This window comes from Molothrus aeneus, chromosome 1 (assembly GCF_037042795.1).
Source record: "Molothrus aeneus isolate 106 chromosome 1, BPBGC_Maene_1.0, whole genome shotgun sequence".
NCBI lineage: Eukaryota > Metazoa > Chordata > Aves > Passeriformes > Icteridae > Molothrus > Molothrus aeneus.
In genome coordinates this window covers 32659591-32679830 of record NC_089646.1, presented here as the reverse complement: position 1 = coordinate 32679830, position 20240 = coordinate 32659591, and the positions used below count along the sequence as shown (strand labels likewise).

The 20240-nt window shown below is 39.3% G+C and overlaps 1 protein-coding gene across 4 annotated transcripts; it reads right to left on the bottom strand.

The window, feature by feature from the left end:
* Positions 1-687: 687 nt before the first annotated feature.
* Positions 688-16521, bottom strand: CCDC126 (coiled-coil domain containing 126). 4 transcript variants are annotated; one of them, XM_066554597.1, is made up of 4 exons: positions 16440-16521; positions 5509-5641; positions 4487-4891; positions 688-2283 (listed from the first exon to the last, which is right to left on the bottom strand). In XM_066554597.1, exons 3-4 carry the CDS (start codon positions 4722-4724, stop codon positions 2102-2104), a joined length of 420 nt encoding a protein of 139 aa, XP_066410694.1. In that variant the 5' UTR covers positions 4725-4891; positions 5509-5641; positions 16440-16521; the 3' UTR covers positions 688-2101. The 4 variants fall into 4 exon arrangements, with proteins under 4 accessions (XP_066410694.1, XP_066410702.1, XP_066410720.1 ...); XM_066554605.1 differs by having other exon boundaries at positions 5509-5646; positions 16440-16517; XM_066554623.1 differs by lacking the exon at positions 16440-16521 and adding an exon at positions 15910-16164 and having other exon boundaries at positions 5509-5646.
* Between the last annotated feature and the right edge of the window lie 3719 nt (positions 16522-20240).

The window sequence follows — 20240 nt, the reverse complement described above, 5'->3', positions numbered from 1 at the left end:
ACAAGTCCTTGGGTTCTTTACAAGACCTCCCACCTTGGTAGGGCTGCCACACCTCTCACGTGTCCTATACAGGAGGCTGCAAGCTAGAACATGCAGATGTTTTCTTACTACTGTTAACAGGAAAGTCAGCTGAGACCCTCCCTTTATCCCTTCCTTACCCTTTTTTACCTAAGTCTGCACACCTGAAGTTTAGTTTTGCCACTCTGAAAAGAACTATGTGTTTATAGCACAAAGGTTTCAGTTTGTAACAAGCAAGTATCTAGGAAATAAACCAGAGAGATGGATATAAAAATCTGTCTGTCTATCTATCTATCTATCTATCTATCTATCTATCTATCTATCTATCTATCTATCTATCTATCTATCTTCACACTGTCAATCTGCAGGTTCAAAAGAAGTTCTGCACAGATCTTCTTTACTCTTAGGTTAAACAGTGAAGTCTTTGCCGTTAAAGATCTAAATCAGTTCTTTTATTTTCAATTCTTTCTCCCCTCACCTCTAACCTGAGGAAAGTTTCAGGGCATTAGAATTTCAAGAGCAGAAGAAGTCAGTGACTAAGAAGGAAGAATACCAGAAAGAACACTACTACAACTCAGAGATGTACAATTTTCCAATCCAGAAACTGATAGAGGACATGTAGCAAGAATGACAAGACCATTTAATTACAAACAAACAAACCCAGGAACATTTACAAGTACAATTAAAAATTTATTTTTCTCTTTCGGCATTGAAGTGAGTACATGTTTACACACAATGTGACAAAAAAAAATCACCTGGATACTAAGTACTAATTAAGATTGCAATTGTATTTTCCTTTATAACCATCAAGAATATAAGCAGGGAAACAGAAGAAAGGAAAAAAACACAACTTTGCTTGTATATCACCCAGTGCCTCTGGTTTTACTCATCCCCAAAACCTCACTTACAGGACACTTTTGGCAAAAGTCCCTGAACATTCTGTCCCCCCCACACATTCAGTACAGTTTAAAAAACAGGTTCAGTGGCACTTCAATATGATTTCAGTAACATTTGAGATACAGTGCACCCAACACTGCATGCAATTCACTTTGCTGTAAGGCTGACTTAGACGTAAGGCAAACATTACCTTGGCTCTCAACTATTCCATGATTAGACACCCTTAGTACACATACCCCTGTTAAATGCAGAGATGCCTTTATTCCCTTCATTGCTTTTCCTTCTGATCAAGAAAGCAATTCAGGGAGATGGTGTGCTATACTAAACACAAACTGCAAGGCATCAAAATGTTAAAACAAACAACAATGAATAAAAATAAACTATATTCACATATTCAAAACTTATTTCCATCACTTAAATAATTTTATCTGCAATTACAAAATACATACACTTAAATATCTTTTAAAGAAATAATCATCTAAGATATCACAGATGATGATTTGCTTTTCATAATCTAACTGCCCTATCCCTGGCATAAAGATAAACCTGGACAGTGTTACTACCTAGAATGTTTTCCTATTATAATAAATTTTCTTAAATATACAGTAACTTCTCTTTAACTATTCTGACAGATAGTGCAAATAAAGACATTCTTTGGGTCACAATTTTAAAATATTACCACCAACGCTATCCTCAATTTAATATTGTTTTAGTAAATAAGTAAGAAAATATTTTAAGTGTACACATCTTCTAACATCTGTTTAGCAACACATTTTCCTCAGTTACCTTGGCTTAATGCAGACCACAAAAAATGAATAAACTACAATATTGCTCACCTATCCAAAAGATATGTTATATTCATACTTAAATAAATATATTTAGAAATCTACCTATAAGTTTCCCATTGCTTTTCATGTATTGTTATTATCCAATGGCCTACTACATCAAATCATATCAAAATATCTTTAGAGACAACAAACATCACTTCAGAAGCACTGCTCAAAGGCAATGAAATAATGCTCTGAGAACCTAAGCACGTTAGGCTTACACAGATCCAAGCATGTTGTAGAATACAATAGTTTATGCTTGCTTTAGAGTCAACTACTGCTTTGCCCTAGCCAGAGACAAAAAGCTTATCTTAAATATTATCCATCAATGGTGCAGCAACACAAAGTGGGCCTGTTTGCTATCTGATGTTGCTTGCTGGCTTTGCATGTTTGTTTGCAGTCACTGGCACCTGGTGGTTAGTTCCATTAGTGGTGTTTGTTGCTGAGCCATTCACAACGATGTAATCAACCTTGTTTTCCAGTTTCACCAGACGTTGTAAGATGTCATCCAGAAGAACAGCAATTGTTCTCTTAAGATCAGCTGAAGATAATGGAAAAAACAAATTACAGCCTGTTATTTACTCTGTGTGGAAAAGAACTGCCATTTCAACACATTCACATCTTAAGACTTGCTATTCTCCCTAGCATACTTTTTGGAAAGGAGTGCAGATTGATTAAGAAGTACAGAATTAAACAGCTGCTTGAATTTTCTTTAATAACATTCCTTTGTTATTTTAGGAAAGGGAGATACCATTATAACAGGGAACTGTGAGGCAGCCAATTAATATTAGAGTATAAGCTAGTTGGAACATTAGAAGTGGCTATTCAAATGTATTATTTCAAATTTCATCCTGACAACAGCATTGGAATACTCAGCTATGTCATCTTTTAGCCTTGGATGCAAGAGAATATATCTAAATACTTTCCACCATAAAAAACATAGCTAATAGCTTTCCCATAAATGACAGATTTAGCCCACAGAAAAGCTGTTATTAAAAGGTATCTTACTGCTTCTTACATAAGCTATAATGCAAGGGTTAAAAAAACCTATTTACATCTTTATTGACTGAAAAATAAGAGAAAAGATGGTAAAAAAATTCTCATGATCTGGAACAAAAAAACAGTAACATCTTTCAATAAAAAAAAAAAATCTATTTCTGCTGTTGCCAATCGCCATCTTCCTTCAGATTTGAAAAACATTAACAAACTTACCAGGTTTTACAAGCTGTTAAGATTCCCCTTACACATGAAGAAATCTACAAACTCTGTCTCTATCCGCTGCCCTCTAATCAGTTAACTAAGCAGAAAGATTGGGGAGAAAGATCACAGGCATCAAAGTGAAAAAACAGGAGTAAAACAGATAAAAATTAGTAGTAAATTAAATTTCAAAAAAATAAGTACTTCCCTCTAAAATTAACTAGTTCTTATTTAGCAATGTTAACTTTGAAAAAAATTTTTTAAAAAATTGCTAAACAACTCAAGCCAGAGAGCCAGAGCAGGGTCTGCTGTCAATAACAGAGGGGGTGGGTCATGTACTTCGTAGTATCATTTTATGCTCAGCAATCTGAGGGAGGGAATTGTCAAGTTTTAATTCTGATGATCAGGAGGTAGATTAAGAGATGACTTAAGTTCATATTAAACTCCAGACAAAACCACAGAAGACAAGTCTCATCTGGAAATATGCTCTAAGACTTACAGAGCAGGAGAAAGCTGCAGTACATGATAAAGGAACAAAGTTCTTGATGACAAAAAAAAGATGGGAGGAGAAAACAGGGAAGAAAAGAGAAGGCAGTCTCTTACTGTGATAAAAATTAATTTTAAGAATGAAAGGATTAACGGTTTAAACACTTTTTAGTCTCCTATTCCTCTTGGGTTGTTCCTGCACTTCTTGTCATCACAGACTTTCTTCCTTCTTCCTTAGCAGCAGCAAAAAGACTTCAGACACATTTTTGCTGCTTGCACTCTTACCAAAGGCCTGCAAAGGGCATCCTACAAAAGGCAGAGCCATTTAAGCAAATCTTAAGGGGATCAAAGTTACTATACATCTTTTGAGATACTATTTTTAAAAATAAATAATTTTAGTTATCTTTTCAATATTTCAGAAGATAGTAAATACTGGCAACCTATTTACCAAGTTTGGTACAAATTCACAAGACAGGCAAATCAGAGATATGATGCACCAATTATTACAGCTCACAAGACGAGGGACGTTGTCTCTTATGGCTACTTCTAAAACAAGGAGAGATTCTGCCAAATTCATAATTGCCTTGCAGTCTCCAGACTGCACACTCAACTAGTATCTTGCTTTTTCATTGTTTTTTTAAGGAAAAGAAAATCCAAGAAATAAAAGCAGGAAGTTAGCAATGAGGTACTAGAAGAATCTCGAACGTTGAAGTGACTTAATATAAAACTTTGTCCCTTGTATCAAGCACCTGCTTATTTCTCAATAGCTGAAGATTCAGAAAAAGTCAAATGTGCTGTTACTTCTGTAAGTAACTGTATTCGTGTACCAGAAGAGATCTAAAAAATATCCTGGAAAGCAAAATTTCATGTATGAAGCTTGATTTTGCAACTCATCTTAATCTTCAACTTTGCTGAATAAACTAAAATCAAATCAGTTAATACAGAGAGGTTTTTTCCTCCTGAAGAGCATATAAATTTTCTTTTTTTTTTAAGTAGTATAACTTTACAGTTTTCAGAAAAAGAATACATTCAAGTAACTAGTACGGCTTTTTTCCTCTTACCATATCCTGACATAGAGGCTCCACCACCACCATTCATCAGGTTTTTATTTTCTTCTGCCAGTGCTTTGACATATCTTTTACTGAGATCTAGTATCTGTCCACGCAACTCAGCACTGCTTTGGCGTCTTGGATACTGAAAAGTGTAGCGCAGCAACATCAAACCCCAAATGATTCCAAAGACTAGTAAAAACATACTCAGTTTCTGGGACATATTTTTTCTTGAAAATGTTAGAAACATTTCTGATGAAGGCCACAGGCACGTCCTAATTTCGAGAAAAGTAACTGAATTTGGCTTAGTCTAAATTACATTACATATTAAACAAAAATAATATTTCTATGAAATGAAAGATCTTCTGGCTGGATCATCTTGAATATATCTTCTCATGTTTTAGCTGGTCTTGATTCCTGAAATTTGTAAAGTACCACTTGGTTATTCAAAACTGCTACAGTTGTTGAGATCAAGAACAAATATCAGCTTCAAAATATGGTATTATTGCATCATCTAGCAAACAAGTTTTTTTATCTGCTTAGAGGTTCAGTTATATTCCCTTCTCACCTGTTATTTACAGGGTTTCCTCTTCCTATTTTTACCGATTTTTATCCTCCAAAAATCAAAACTTCTGTGCTTCCACAAAGCACCACAAGTATTTTAAATATTGTAATTTAAACTGAAATTAAACTTAAATGCATTTGAAAGAAGATGCAGTATCTAGAAGAGACCTGTATAACATTTCTGTACAATACTGTTTGAGTTATACACATACATCTAGACACAAGATCTTGTGAAATGATTCACTTGATTCTTGTTCTTCACTTTCAAGTACAGCACAAGTGTGAACAGACAACATATGGAATGATGTTTTTTGGTTGGTTAGCTAGTTCAAAGCTTCCTCTCCTGGCTCTGTACACCATTAAGTTTTTTTTATTTGTTGTGGTGTCTATTTTTAAATAAAGAGATAAAACCAAAACAAATTGGCACATTGCACTTCAGCATTTTACTTCAACTTAAAAACATGTCTTACCATAGTACCCAATTCTGATCCTTCAATAGATGAAGGCTTCAGGAAGAAAGCAAATGGTAGGAAAGCTTCATCAGTTAAATAACAAATGTTCAGACAGTTTGAAGCAGTTTGAGCCACACATCTTCAGGGATATCTGTACTGGGAGAAAAAAAAAAGATTTAAACAAAAAGTGAAGATATCTTCATTTACTTTACCAGTCAAAGGCTTCAAGCTACATGCTTTTAAAACAGAACTACATTTTCAAACCTAACTTCAAGCAATTGTTAGGGAAGAACATAGAATTACTCTCCATTTTATTATGAATGCATGCACTTGAATGCCCAGTAACTGACTTAAAAATACTTTTAAAAGAAAGCTTGGTAAGAATCTCACTGAGCATCTCCATCTTCTTGTGTTATAAGACAGTCACAACAGATGTTCCAGATTCATTGCATATGTACATGCACATCATCCTCTTGCTAATTTTTACACCTCAAACAGATCCCACATTTTTAGACCCTTCCCATGTGCATACCTCATATTTCTCATCTTTCATCCATATCTGACACTACTCCAATTATTCAATACTTTCTTAAAAGAGGATTTCTATTATTTAACATCATCCAGATAAAGCTACTCATTTTACACAATAGTTACATTTCTCCTCACTATTCCCAGCTCTTCCCCATGTACTACTTGACACAAGTACTTTTTGGACTGAAATCACACATGTAATAGAGTTCCTCACCAGACTTTCTATAGTGGCACTTACACCTCGGTTTGTATCAGAATATTGAGACCAAGTTTCTCGTGCTGCTGAGCTCTCATCCAACCCTACCTCTTCCTCCATGGCACTTTTCATCCCCTGCACTGACCAGTTCCATCGGCCCTGTGCCAACACCCCTTGTCTGCTGCCAAGACAAGTGGCAGTGCCAGCAGGGCGCCAGCGCTGCTTCTCCCTTCCCTTCACTCTTCACATAATCCTCTCAGCAGGCCAGCCAGCATGCCTGATTCAAGTGGCAAAATTTTCAAGTGCTCTAAAATCAACATGCATATCTAAATTATTCTGAAAATTATTAACCCAAGGCAGAGGTGACATCGGGACTTGGACAACAAAGCTGCCGTGAAGTAACAACCAGTTGTGTGTGAAATGCCATATGGCAGCCACTGCCAGTACATAAACTGACTGCTGGGTGCACCAGTGCAAGTGGCAATCCCAAGTCACTGAATGAGGAACAGCTCACCCTCCCCCGTGGGGTCTGACTGTGCATAAGGACAGACAGCCAACACGCAGTAATTTGAACTCTCACTGTGTGGTATTTTCAGGGTCCCCCGTCGTGGGGAGGAAAGATGAATCTGACTCCATGTTCTTAGAAGGCTTATTTATTATGTTACTATATTATATTAAAGACTACTATACTAAAACTATACTAAGGAATAGAGAAAGGATATATACAGAAGGCTTAACAAGATACTAACTAAAAACTCATGACTGCTTCCAGAATCCCAACACAGCCAGACGGTGATTGGTCATTAAGTAAAAACAATTCACATGTTGGATAAACAATCTCCAACCACATTCCAAAGCAGCTAAACAGGGAGAAGCAAATGAGATACTATTCTTTTCCTTTTTCTCTGAGGTTTCTCAGCTTCCCAGGAGAAGAAATCCTGGTGAAGGGATTTTTCAGAAAATATGACAATGACACCACTGTAAATGCAGTGGGATGTACTTTGTTCAAGGAATGTGCTTAATCCCCCTAAAACTGGTTTTAAGATACTAATTTGTCTTAAGTACATAAAATAAGGGGGAAAACAATAAAAATTTACATTCCATAGCATGAATATCTGGAACTGTGTGGCTTAAGATTTCCTGAAACAGATCTTCCCTAACATGCACTAACCAAAATTTCTTTTCCCTAGCTCTTTGCCAAATCCATGGCTCTGCACTCAGACTTTAATTAATAACTGCACCCACATCATTATGTATCTATATAATCTCTGAACAGTATGAAAAATTATGGAAAACATTATGAGGTCGAGGAGAAGAGTCTTCATGTGATGGCTCAGAAGACCAAACAGTATCTCTCAAGAAGACACCGTAAGTTTCAAACCCCAGTCCCAACAGTCTCTACTTCTTCTATTAAAAAAAAAATAAAAAAACAAAACAAACAAAAAAAAAGTAACAGTGAAAAGAACAGATAGCTCTTGCAAAACGTAAATTGAGTTCACCTCTCCACAGATCTCCAGCCATATCTCATCCTGAAGCATTTAGACAGTATCACTACAGTCCTTTGGAGTAGAAATAACTCTGCCATCACACTGTAAATAAGACCACAAGCCAGGATAAGAGGTCTAGCCAAGAGGAACAGATTGAATAAACTCCTGCCAAGCAGCAGCAGGAACTGCAGACTGGGCCATCGCCATGCATATCTGATTCACAGTGCACACGCTGACTACCGAAACTAATGGAAATTAAGGACTTCACCTGCTGGGAAATTGCATAACAGTCATATACTGACACGAGGCAAAGGAACTCTGAGCAAGGTTTACCAAAATGAAGGGGACTATTTGTACTTGCCACTTTTCCTACACATTTTTTAAAGGCCATTCCCTCTTCATGAATTCCAGTGTAATCTCAAAGTTCTGGAGATCTGGTCTCCTCTTTCCCCCTGAAGTGCATGAACTTGTAGTGACTCATAAGACACTCCCTGCAACACTCTTGGGGTTAAAAAAAAAAATTTAAAAAGTAAGCTTATGCCCAAATGATTTGGAAGTAGGAAAAAAAAGAGTATCGGAGCACATATTAAGAAGGAAAAAGCACATTAAGATGGATGGGCTAGGATATTCTTGTACCTCTTGTTGCCCTGAAGGGTCAGCACTTCTGTACAAGAATATTATAGTTTCAACAAAACATGGGCTCAGAATGGACCTCTGTTTTCAGTAATTTAGAGGTAGTATCCCAAAAGATAACAGCACACATGAAAGAAAGTAAGTGTACTTTGTGATCTTTATTCTCCCTCATTCTCTCAAAGCACACAATATGCTGAGTTGGAAATCCTCCCTGAGCAGGAAAAAAAGGAAGCTGAGACTTCCTTTTTCACACTGATTTATCCTGGTTAGAAATGCTGGCATACCACTCTTCCAACCACAGCTGAGGGACTTTTGTGGCAAAGGCAATGCACTGCAGAGAGTAACAGGAAAAAGGATGCATGAGAGCCACACTTTGCTGCAATTCCTACCATCTCTAATCACAGAGACCGAGACAAGAGGCAGACAACCATGAAGATGAAGCAGTACAACCAGAACAAAATTTGAAAATCTGAGGAGGGAAAGAAAAGAAACAAAATCCCAAAACAAAACAGACCCAAATCAAATAAAACCCCTGAGTTAACTGCTGGCAAAGTGGAAATCCTAGAATCCATGAAGAAAAGAATGTCTTCCAGATAATCCTTTCCATTAGCAGCCTAAAGTAACCGATTCAAGTGCCAGTTTCCCAAAGTACTTTAATCAGCATAGCACTTTAAATCAGCATGCATATTTTAATTATTCTGAAAGTTGCAAGCCCAAACCAGGAGCAACATTAGAACTTGGAGCTACAACCAATTCCTGAATGAGGATCTGACACTGGGTCTGCCTTTCACAGACATATAAACAGCTTGGCTTTCTTCACTGTTGATTGTCTAAGAAAAGTACTGCCAAAAACCTACCAATGTGGATACAACTTTGTCCAGTGGTACCACAACACTGACATCCATCTGGCAACAAAACAATGAATTAAGGCACTCATCCACTCCACCATAAAATCATGTCTCTATCCTGTATACCTGTATTTCAAAATCAGTCATATATAAATTATATTATTGACTGCATAAAACAAAAGGAGCAAAGATAAAAAAAGAGCTACAGAAAATGCATTATATGTTCCATAATACAGCAAAGTTATACTTAACTACTACTTAACTAGCATCACACTCCAGTTTGAATGCTGACCCTTCTCCATGGAAACTAGCCCATACTTGCAAAACATCCTTCTTAAATTTGTTGCGAAGTCTTCCTCTTTCCCAGAAAAACCAGAAAAATTCATTCCCAGAAAAACCAAAAGATTATATTAACATACAACACAAAAATTAAACAGTCTATAATGCAAAGGAATGCCTTGTACATGCTCTGAAACAACCTCAGGTTATCAGGAAAACAAGGCATACCTAAATCCTTAAAATCTTATGTCACCTTACAGCACTGCCACTTCTGCCAGTCAATCGGCCCATGAAAGACTGGCACATATTCATCAGCATTTTTCTAGCCTGCCCAAGAGACTCCAGCCTTCCTAAACCACTAGAATGATTGCAGGGCAAATTTAAACCTATCCTGCAGAGATGATTTGTGTACCTTCTAGTTTTGAAAAATGTACAGGACAGATGATTATAATTATTTGTAAGAGGAAAAAGAAAGCAGCAAGTCCATCAGGTATTTTTGGTTGTTATTAATAAGCAGTTTGCAGATGCAAAGAATACAGAAAACCAAAGGCTGAGAGAAACCCACTTGATTCAAAGATGAAAAAATACTTTTAAGAATAAAGCCAAGAAAAATGCAATGAAAATAATATCGTTAAGATACAGTCCAATAAAGTCACCTCTTTGGTCATATATTTTGAAAGACAGAACCACAAATAATAAGGCAGTAGTTCCTCAGTGATACTCTAGAGACCTAGTCTCTAATGCATTCATATATTAGGAAGGTAGGTCTGATAAGTGGGAATTTTACTCCATCTATTACTTACTACCACAATATTTATCAGTTCCTCACTTTCAAATTATGATAAACAACAACATGACACTGTGCATTCAAGAGCAGGCCTGGTTTTGCAACCAGATAAACTGCATAAAAATAAGTGATTTATCAAGACAGAGCTTAAAAAAAAAAGCCATACGCAGTCCTTGAGGCATACATCCAATTAAAGAGTAAGTGGAAAAAATCTTGCAATAGAGCAGACAGCAGATAGAAATCAGGACAGTAAAAATAAAAGCTGACATTAATAACAACTATAAAATAATTATACAGTAAAAAATTGGAATTTATTACCATCTCAGTGGAAGTACAAAAGGTTTATGAAATTGTTAACAATTTTAAATGACCATAGTAAAATTACATCTGTACAAGAAATTACTATTAAATTCATGGCAACAAACGTCCCTCAGTACAGAGAGGGTACTGTATCAGTAAACAAAAAACTGCCTCTAAATATGCAGAGTGATACCTCATTGCAATAGCCAACAAACATTTCAGGAAGACAAGAATCACTGGGTATTACAGAATACCAGGCAAAAAATTTCCACAGTAGCATCAAACTCCATTCTATTATTTTCCCCTTTTTTGCATCTATTTACAGAGTGCACCTTTGGGCCCATTTACCTCTGTGACCTCCAAAGTATTTTGTTTTCTAATTTTCCAACAGAAAACTTTGAGCATCACTCAGCTGACAGGAATCAATTGTGCTGACCATTCTGAGAGCAGACAGGCTGGTTCTATGTTATTTGGAAAACCCTCAGTCATTTCTGTGAAGCAATGCAAATGGGAAGTCTAAAGAATGACTGACATACAGCGGAACAGTACAGAAAATACACAATTAATTGTAAAAGACTGAGACAATGAAATAAGCACCTAGAAGCCCAGGAGCTCACGTGCTGAGACTTTTTGGAATGCCAAAAACGATGTTTGTATTCTGGTAATTTGCAGTCTTAGATGGTTGTTGCTCTGGCAGCAGATGAAAAATCTACGTGAGGTGCAGCTGGCAAAGAGGTGCCCAGAGAAGTGAAGTGTTTACACAGAGCTCTGATTACAACTGGTACGTAAGGAAGAACCACATTGCTCATATTTTCATGGGTACAGGAGTTCTCAAGAAGAGGCCAGTGAGACTACTGTCCTGTACTGGCACACCCATACTGGTGACTGTCCTTTGGTTCCCAGGTTCATTAATCAGGTTCACTCAGACAGATGCACAGTGCCATAAAAGAGCAGGATATTCCACTTGGAACCAACCATTAACAGCAATGCCAGTTCCCAGACAAGTGAAACCACATTTAGCTGTCTTTTGATAAAATTTACTCTCCGCACTTCAAGTATTCCTATTATTGCTGCTGTAAAATTTGGTCAACAGAAAAATATCACAGCAGAGAGGGAAAAGAGGATCTGTACTGACAAAACATCAGCAGTGCCTGACATAACACAGCCCACCAAAACTGATGAAACTCAAGGGTTTTTCCAGACTGCATCACAGATGAGTAGATAGAAGCAACCATTTATATTAATTGCTGCTAGACACACGCGAAAATATCAATACTATAGAACATGCTGCTATCTTAAGGACAGGTAAGAAGGCATAGTTCTGAGCAAAAAAAGGCTGCCCTATCACTATGAAGGCTGCTGGGCTGTAGGTTTTAGCAGTTCTATACCACATTCAGAGCATGCTGCCAAAGGAGTCTGCCTTTGTGTCTTTTCCAGGACATCTATCTTTATAGCTTCTCCTACAGCATGTGTTCTTCCATTCCCTGCTTCTACATGCCCAAGACTTGCAAGTACCTTGGCACACTGAAAAAAAAAAAAAAAACAAAAACCCAAAACAAAAAAAAAACCCTTTTGCCTTATTGCTAGCTGCCTCTTGGAGAACATCTTTAATGGATATTCCAAGTGAAAGAAACATGAAGTTTAAGGGAATAGCAAAAATGGGTAACTACCTAAAATACCTACTCTTCTACAAAGAAAGAAGAAAAATCTTGTGTGCTCCTAACAGTTCCTGTCTCTCAACACAGCCAAAGGAAATATGGGCCAACAAAAGTCACAGCTCATCAAGCAGAGACAGTGCTGCTGCTGACGAGCTGCTGGGACTACCTTAAACACATCTTACACCAGGAAAGTTTTACCTCCTACAGGCTTCTAAGAACAGCATCAATCTGTCTCGTAGATGAACTTTGAGTTGAGAGCACAAACATACTGCTTTCGACTTGAAAACCCACACAGCAAGCTTACATGGTTCTGGTATAAAATTATCTGAGAGCCCAAACATTAGACCACCTTTTGTCAGTATTTTAGAAATACTGGAAAGCTGTTTCTATTTAAATGTATGCATTCCTATTTTAATTGCTTTTGTTTCACACTTTCTACCAATAATTATTTTCATTTTGCATTGTGTCTAAGAAGTCTTTTTAAGTACCTTAAGTATCTTTTTTTTTCAACACCTTCCCCCTTTATTTTGCCTAATACTGCAACTGAATGCTTCTAAAATAAACCAACTATTTAAAAACAGAAATTCTTTGTTCCTTGCCTGTGGGCAGTCAGCCAACATTCAAGATTTTGAGAGGGGAAATGGCTTGGCAAGAAAATTAAAGCAAGCAGATATCAATAGGGACAGTACATCAATAGGGACAGTATGCTACACTTGCTAAACTTGCCCTCCTCCCACTGGGCCCATCTGGGCCCAAAAACATTTCTACATCTCTGTATCAGATTTTTAAAAATAAGAATAGTGAAAAAAAAATTTAAAAAAAAAATCTCACCTTAATTTTCCCTGGCATACTTTTCTCTATTTTCTCTTCATGTTTTTCTGCCACCATTCAGGTCACTGTAGGACCCTTGCTCCTTGAGAAGAGTCACTTATGACAGAGCACAAGGCACTTCCTTGGCTTCTCTCTTCCCAGTAACACTGCCACGATTTATTAATTGCAGGCTACCACAAGTACCCCATAGTACTCCCTTGTGGAATTTCACAGCTGTCCTTGTATCACTCTTTCCAAAGCCCCTGAGACTCCAAAACTTCCTCCTGAGATGTTTAGCTAATTTTGACCAGTTTTACAGAGAGCCAAGCCTACAAGATGATGCATGTACGTTGCTGGTAAGAGAGGGATTCTCACTGAACGTTTTAAAGAGACCTGAAAGGAAGGCAGGTGTCATTAAAAAAAACAAAGAGGGGAGGGGGGAGACAGCTAACAAAGTGACAGCTGCAATGGGGGAGAGATTGCCACTGCTCACACATGCACACACAGGGCACCACACAAACACTATTCCTGTAGAACGGCAACAAAAAAAGCACTTGTTCCACGGGGGAGAATTTAACTTGCCTGATTTTCTTTCAAGGAACCTGCGCAATTCAAACTGCCTATGAATTTGTCCACCAAAATTATGTTTCTATGACAAAGCTGCAATACAGACAAGGTTTTGGATTCATGCTCCTTCCCAGAAGACTGACCCAGGTGAAGATTTCAGAAAAATAACACTGGAGGAAATATTAAAGACAAGTGATTTCTTCTATATCTTTTCTTCTACAGTCTTACTTCTGGATTGACTTGCAGCTCAATGTAGCATAGCAATGAATTATGACAGACATTAGTTAACTGTAACACCTCAGTGGTGTGCACTGCAAAATACTTTATTCTTAACATTAAGGTACCTAGAAATTTAACTGGATTATTTATAGCATGGTAGCCTCCTATTTCTTTAGTATTACTGAAGAAACCAATTTCTGGGAATAAGTTTTACATTCCCTTGTCTATGCCTCTAGTTCAGGCCCTATTTCACATGGGCAAAGTACCCATTCAGTTCTGAGCAATCCAAAATTAATCTTCTAAATTACAAACGCAAATGCTAATATACCTATTTTCTGTAAAGTTCATAAAGTTTTTTTAGTAAACCATAGAAGAAAATATAAGAGGCTGTTATTAATAATGTTCAGTAGAGAAAACTCAGCTCATAAAATGGCACAAATTATAAATCACAGGTGAAAGAGGTTGTTAATAAACAAATAGCATGTGAAGTACATTTTATCAGTAAACTTGTACCAGGAAAAACAGATTCATTTGAGTGACTGAGCCTCACAGATTTTTGACAGTTACTGGAAAATGGCTATTTTTTACACTTACTAGTCTTCAGATACGTTGACTACACAGCTGACAATTTTAGCTGACAGCATGCATTTATCCTACTTACAGTTTAGGCAAGATACAAGAACTACTCCCCTTTACTATTCTCAGAAAAGGTACAAGTGATCATGAACTCCAGGGGAAATATCTTACTTTTAGCAGCTAAATGACATCCAGTCCCCCAGGATACATCACAATTTGTGATTAGCTGATACCAATGCCTCCTTCAAGGAGGTAACAGCCAAAAGGAGTCTCTAAAAGCAGATACTACAAAAGCTTTAAAAAGAAAAAGCTGTGGGGGGTGAAGAGGAGGAGGAGGAAAGGAAGTACCTTTATTTCCAACTGTAAAAATCTTTAGGAAAAGGACCAAAGGAATTCCAGCATAATTGCTTAGTACTCTGGAGCTCTCAAGTACCTATTAAACAGCTACAGATTTTAACACCTAAAATACCAAAAAGAGGTCAGAATAACTTAGGCTTTATACACATGGGTATCTGCAGTCAAAACAGGAACAAAGATAACAATAAATTTCTACATTTGGTCTAAAACTGCAATCACACTGCTTGTGGCACTACTCTACTCACAGTCTAGTATCATCTTCATATTGTCTCCTTTCTGTGATAGTCTCATGAGAGAAAAGCAGGGATTCATTACATTTATTCCAAAATTAATACTATGTTACAGTCAGGACAAAACACATGCACACAAGGATGTACATCATGTTCACATTCTCAGGGCTCTCTTAAAATAAAAAGTTGCAATTCTTACAAAGATCACTTTTCACAGTGAAAAAACACATTCATCTGCCCCCAGTTCACCCACTTGGGGAACTACAAAAAAAGCCCCCAAAACAGCAACCAAAAAGAACTAGTTAACCCAATCTGAACTGTTCTAAGGAAACCCCACATCATGTCATCGCATAAACAGAAATTATCTATGCTTGTTTTGTGGCACACAAACACAGAAATTACACTGCACTCTAGTTGTCAGTATCTTTTAGATGACAAGAGACATGAAAGAAAATTTACAGGATGCTACCATGTTAGGTTAGGGAACCGAAAAGAGAGTTTATTAATAATGAATGATGAACAGAGCTACCGAAATAAGGTAGAGATAATAGTACGTTATACATGTTTACCAAAATCGAAGGTAAGTGCAGTCAAAACATCATCAGATATCACAAATAAAACCAATTTTCTTATATTGTAAGAAGGAAGCGCTGTTCTGCAACTCTTACCGTCAAAAAATTCCATATATTATAATCTCCTAAAACTGAATGTTTCAAATTTTGCAGCCTTCATTCAGTATTACTTTTTCCTATTTCTTCAATAGTACCAACGAGAGCAATTTCAGTGGAATATTTACCCGTTTGTTTTGGGGTTTTTTACGCAGACTTGCTAGTGCCGGAAGATCACTTAACCTGACATTGGAAAGGATCCTGCCTTTGCCTGAATATGACTTTTTTTTTCCTTCCCGTGAGTTCCATCACATCACTCTAACCACGCTTTACCTCTCTGGAAGTTATGTCCTTACAGCAGAAGGCATCGATCTTGCAGAGTCACTGCAGCCACAGCTTAAGCCTGGAAGACCGCTGCTAAGGGCGGCGAAGGAAACCAGCAAACCCTCGTGTGCTCCGCCGCTTCCTGCCCACCCAAGGACACTGCATCACAGCCCTGGGACACGGAGCGCCCAGGCACAGCTCACCGCCCCGAGAGCCGCGCAGGAAGCCCGAAGGAAGCCGAGCCCGTCCCGCAGCTCCCGAAGGAGGGGCGGACCGAGGCGGCCGCTCAGGCGCGGTGCGCACCCGCGAGTGCGGGAGAGCCGCAGCCGCCCTGCGCCATCCTGGTCCCGCCCGAGCCTGCAGCCACCCCCAGCCCTTCCCCCGGGAAAACACAAAACACACACGGGCGGGTGGGCCTCCCCCACACACACAGTCCCGCCGCCCCAGCCCAGTGCGCGGCTCTGGGTCTCTGCCGGGGCCGGGGCGCCCCCTCCGCACCACCCCCCGCGCAGCGCCCCCCGCCGGCCGCCCCGCGCTACCTCCGCTCGCTGCCTCCGCCTCAGCCGCCTCCTCCCGGCCCGCGCCCGCGCGCCGCTTCCGCCCGCGCCGCGGGCCCCAAGCCCCGCCCCCGCCGCAGCACGCGCGCCCCCGCCCGCCCGCCCGCCCGCCCGGCACCGCGGGCGCCCCCCAGCGGCGGGAGGGAGCGGCGGCAGAGGCGTGAGGGGGCGGGCTCCGCGCCCCGCGGCTCTGCGGGGAGTTTGTGCCCGTCCGTGCCCTGGGCTGCGGAACGGGGGCTGAGCATGTTTAGTCTGGAGAAAACTGAGACGGGGCTCATCAGTGCTTTTAAATATCTCAACTGTTGGCGAGTTAGTGGCCAGGAGGGTGGTGCCCCGCGACAGGACGGCGAGCAAAGGCCGTGAACTAAAACAACAAGTTCCTCCTCAACATGAGGGTGGTAAAGCACTGGAACAGGCTGCACAGGGAGGTCATGGAGTCTCCGGCCCTGGAGACATTCAAAACGCACCTGAACACACTCCTGTGTCACCTGTTCTAGGTGACCCTGCCCATGGCAGCGGCCTGGACTAGGGCATCTCCAGAGGTCTATTCCAACCCTAAAGGTTCTGTGATTGTTCGTGGCTGGCGTGGTACATAAACCTCTCCCCTGCCTCCCGCCCTCACCGTGATAATCATCTAAATAAAATTCATTGTGACTGAAGGACTGTGCTAGAGAGTCACCCCAGGCTCTTCCTGCAAGGTGCTGTTCAAAGGAAGCTGGTAAGCAGTTAAGGAAAGGTGAACATAAGGGCAAAGTAAAGAACACGTTGGACAGCTGCGGAGTTGATAGCATTCAGAAACACCTGTTGGTCACCTTTATCTCCATCCCTTCACCGTTCGTCAGAGGCCACATGGCTTCTCCCTGCTTTTTAACCTGCATATTCTGCACGGGTTAAATGCAGGAAAAATCAGCGTTTAAATGCGATACAGTTCTAGAAAAAGGGATAATGATACATCAGAGGGGCCTAGACCTAAGTATACAGACAAAACTCTTGGCAGGTGCTATGTCAGCTGATGAATCTGAGATATGTGATAAAAACTACAGTATCAAGCACAGTGTTTCTTTTCAGTGGCATATGAAAATCAAACCTTAAAAGTGTTTATATAGTTCTCATATTTGTGGGTAATAACACCTCTTGGTATCATTTCAAGGGGTAGATAAAAGCCCAGGATTGCAGGTATGTTACAGTGTCCTGTATTATTTGTCAAAATAATAATAAATAAAAAAACCCCACCAGAATTAGGTTGCTGCTGCAATGTTATTTCATTCCTCTCCTGCCAATCATTATCTGTAGACGGTCCTTTTGAATTTAATTTGCATAGCTATTGCTCTGTCCTTTTCAAATATGAGTTAAGAATTTTCTCTCCTAATATGTTTAAACTGCTAAATGGTAATGGCTAGAGAACAGCACACTAATCAATATGCTCTGAGATTAGCATAGTTTCTGCCTTCTGGCTTAACTAGTTAATCCTATAATCTGTATATGCAGATAAGAACACATGCAACTTTATACTTGCTTTACTGCAACTATTTTTCCCTCTTCCTGACCCCTTACCAGTTGTTTTTACCCTTTCCCTTTAGGGAATGGGCCTGATCTGGGTCTATCTTTCCCCCCAAAGTGTATTTTTTTCCAAAATCATGAATACTCTATATTTACTACTGCATTAAAGGTAACACTGTATTAAACCAGTGTATTAATATTTTTTGAAAACCTCTATAAGGCATGCTTGAAGAACATGTAATTATGTCATGTTAGAGTATCCTTTAGGCCATCTCTAGATGCTTTCTGTGTTCAAACCATCTTCCATATAGGAGAGACGTTCCCAAAGACCCAGACCAACCTTGGAGTCTTACTAATAAATAGTGAAAGCTGAAATATAATATAAAATAATAATTGTCTCTATGGTCCAGGAAACTACAGGTGAAGTAATTGTAGAGTGAAATCACTGTAAAGAACAATGAAGGCAGATAAGTTACAGGAAAAAAATGTGAAGGCAGCATGTAGTTTTTAATTCAAAATATAAAATTTATTAGACTTTTGAAAAAGAGGTATTTGTATCAGCAACTGCAATTTTTATTTTAGGTTTAATTGCCAGAACATTTTAGGATAACAGGAATGAAAAAATTCTGCTGGAATAATGCAAATGTCTTGAATGTGTGCATCAGGTCTAGTCTAACCCTCAGGAACTGAAATCACAATGTGGATTGTAGCTAGATCTCATACATGTATATGTTAACGAAAGTTGTATTCCTGTCCTCTATTCTCCTGACATTTTCCTCTCTCCCCTGCTTGGTTTTGGTTTTGTTTTTTTTTTTTAGTGTAACCATTATGTATTTTCAGTGTGTCCTTCATATTCCATTTTTTTGTGATCCATTCCATGGCAGAAAACCAATTAGTATTTTCACCTCACAATTTAGGCATGTCCTTCACGCTCATTCCTTTTTGTCCCTGTAGTTAGAATACAGGCAACATCAGACAGGATCAGAATATGCCAGAACAGTATGTGATCTTGCAGTAGAATAAGTACTTTACTAATGAAGTTACAGTTGAAAAGGGAGATGAACAAATCTATGTACCAGAGCTGAACAGAGTAGAGCTGCTATAAAAAGACAGATTATGACATGGATTCAGATCTGGTTTTACATCAGCAGAGGCTAAAACTCAGGCCAACCTCCTAGGAATGAAAATTTATTTGTAATTGAACAGGAACTAACTAAGGAATTGACTGAAACTTTTTAAGTAAGCGACGTGCAAGAAACTTTTACCCAAAATTAAATATTTTGCAGACCTAGATGACAAGGAAGACTTTTCTTCAATATTGCCTTCTTTTCCATTGTGAGATAATTTACTCTTCAGTCAATTATTTGCTTCAGAATCACCAAGGAAAAAGAGCAAGGGTTGGCATATACAGTTCCAGCCTTCCATTTACAACAGAAGCACAAAACAACCAACACCATTTATGGTCCAGGCAGGAAGAAGCAGAACCATTCCTGTAAAGAAGAGTGCATGTCAAGGCTCTGTTAAAGCCTCAAGCTGTGGTGACCACTGGCTACCAATGTTCATGTGATGTCTCCACTGGGACAAAGCACCTGTTGGGAACCCAGTGCTTTCCTGCACTGACAGAGCAAGTTTAGCTGTGTCATCATCTTGGGACATTTTCTACTTAAAGAACTGCATACCTGGTCTCAAATGCCTACAAGGTATCAGCTGCTGTAGCTATTGGTGCATGCTGGAGGAGGAAGCACCAAAACTGTACAGGATACAGGATCAGGGAAACCTTTCTGAGGTGACTGAGCAGAAAGGATATCGCTTTTAATAAAACCATGGTTAAAATACAATTCTCAGGATTGCAAGTCAAAATTTAGGCCTTTGTTTCGTAGAAGCACGCAAGACTGGATCCTGTGACTTTACCTCCATGTGTGTACAACAAAAGTAGCCCCCCAGCCTTGCATATTAAATATCCTCTTGCCATAACACAACATCCCTGATGACACAGACCCACACAAATTCATACGGTCGCATAAACACATTCAAGTAAATGTTCTTCCTTGCACCGTGGGAGCAGAACCCCGGAGAACGTGCTGGGGGAGGTGGAAGATAAGGGGACACAGGAGCAGGGTGATCATTTTCATGGCGTGAAGGAGCAGTCCTCGTAGCAGAGAGGAGGAGGCCTTTGTGCGTGGAGTGGCAGGAGGGGTGGGGGGCTGCCCCGCGTTGTCCCAAAATAAGTTCCTTTCAGCCGGTGTGCAAGAGGCCAGTCCACACACAGAGTCGAGGTATTTG

Excerpts from the sequence above, each read along its gene's own strand:
- CCDC126 (XM_066554597.1), bottom strand. The coding sequence starts at position 4,724 with ATGTTTCTAACATTTTCAAGAAAAAATATGTCCCAGAAACTGAGTATG. Across the intron at positions 2,284-4,486 it reads AGCCTCTATGTCAGGATATG|CTGATCTTAAGAGAACAATT; the intron begins GTAAGAGGAAAA and ends CATTATCTTCAG.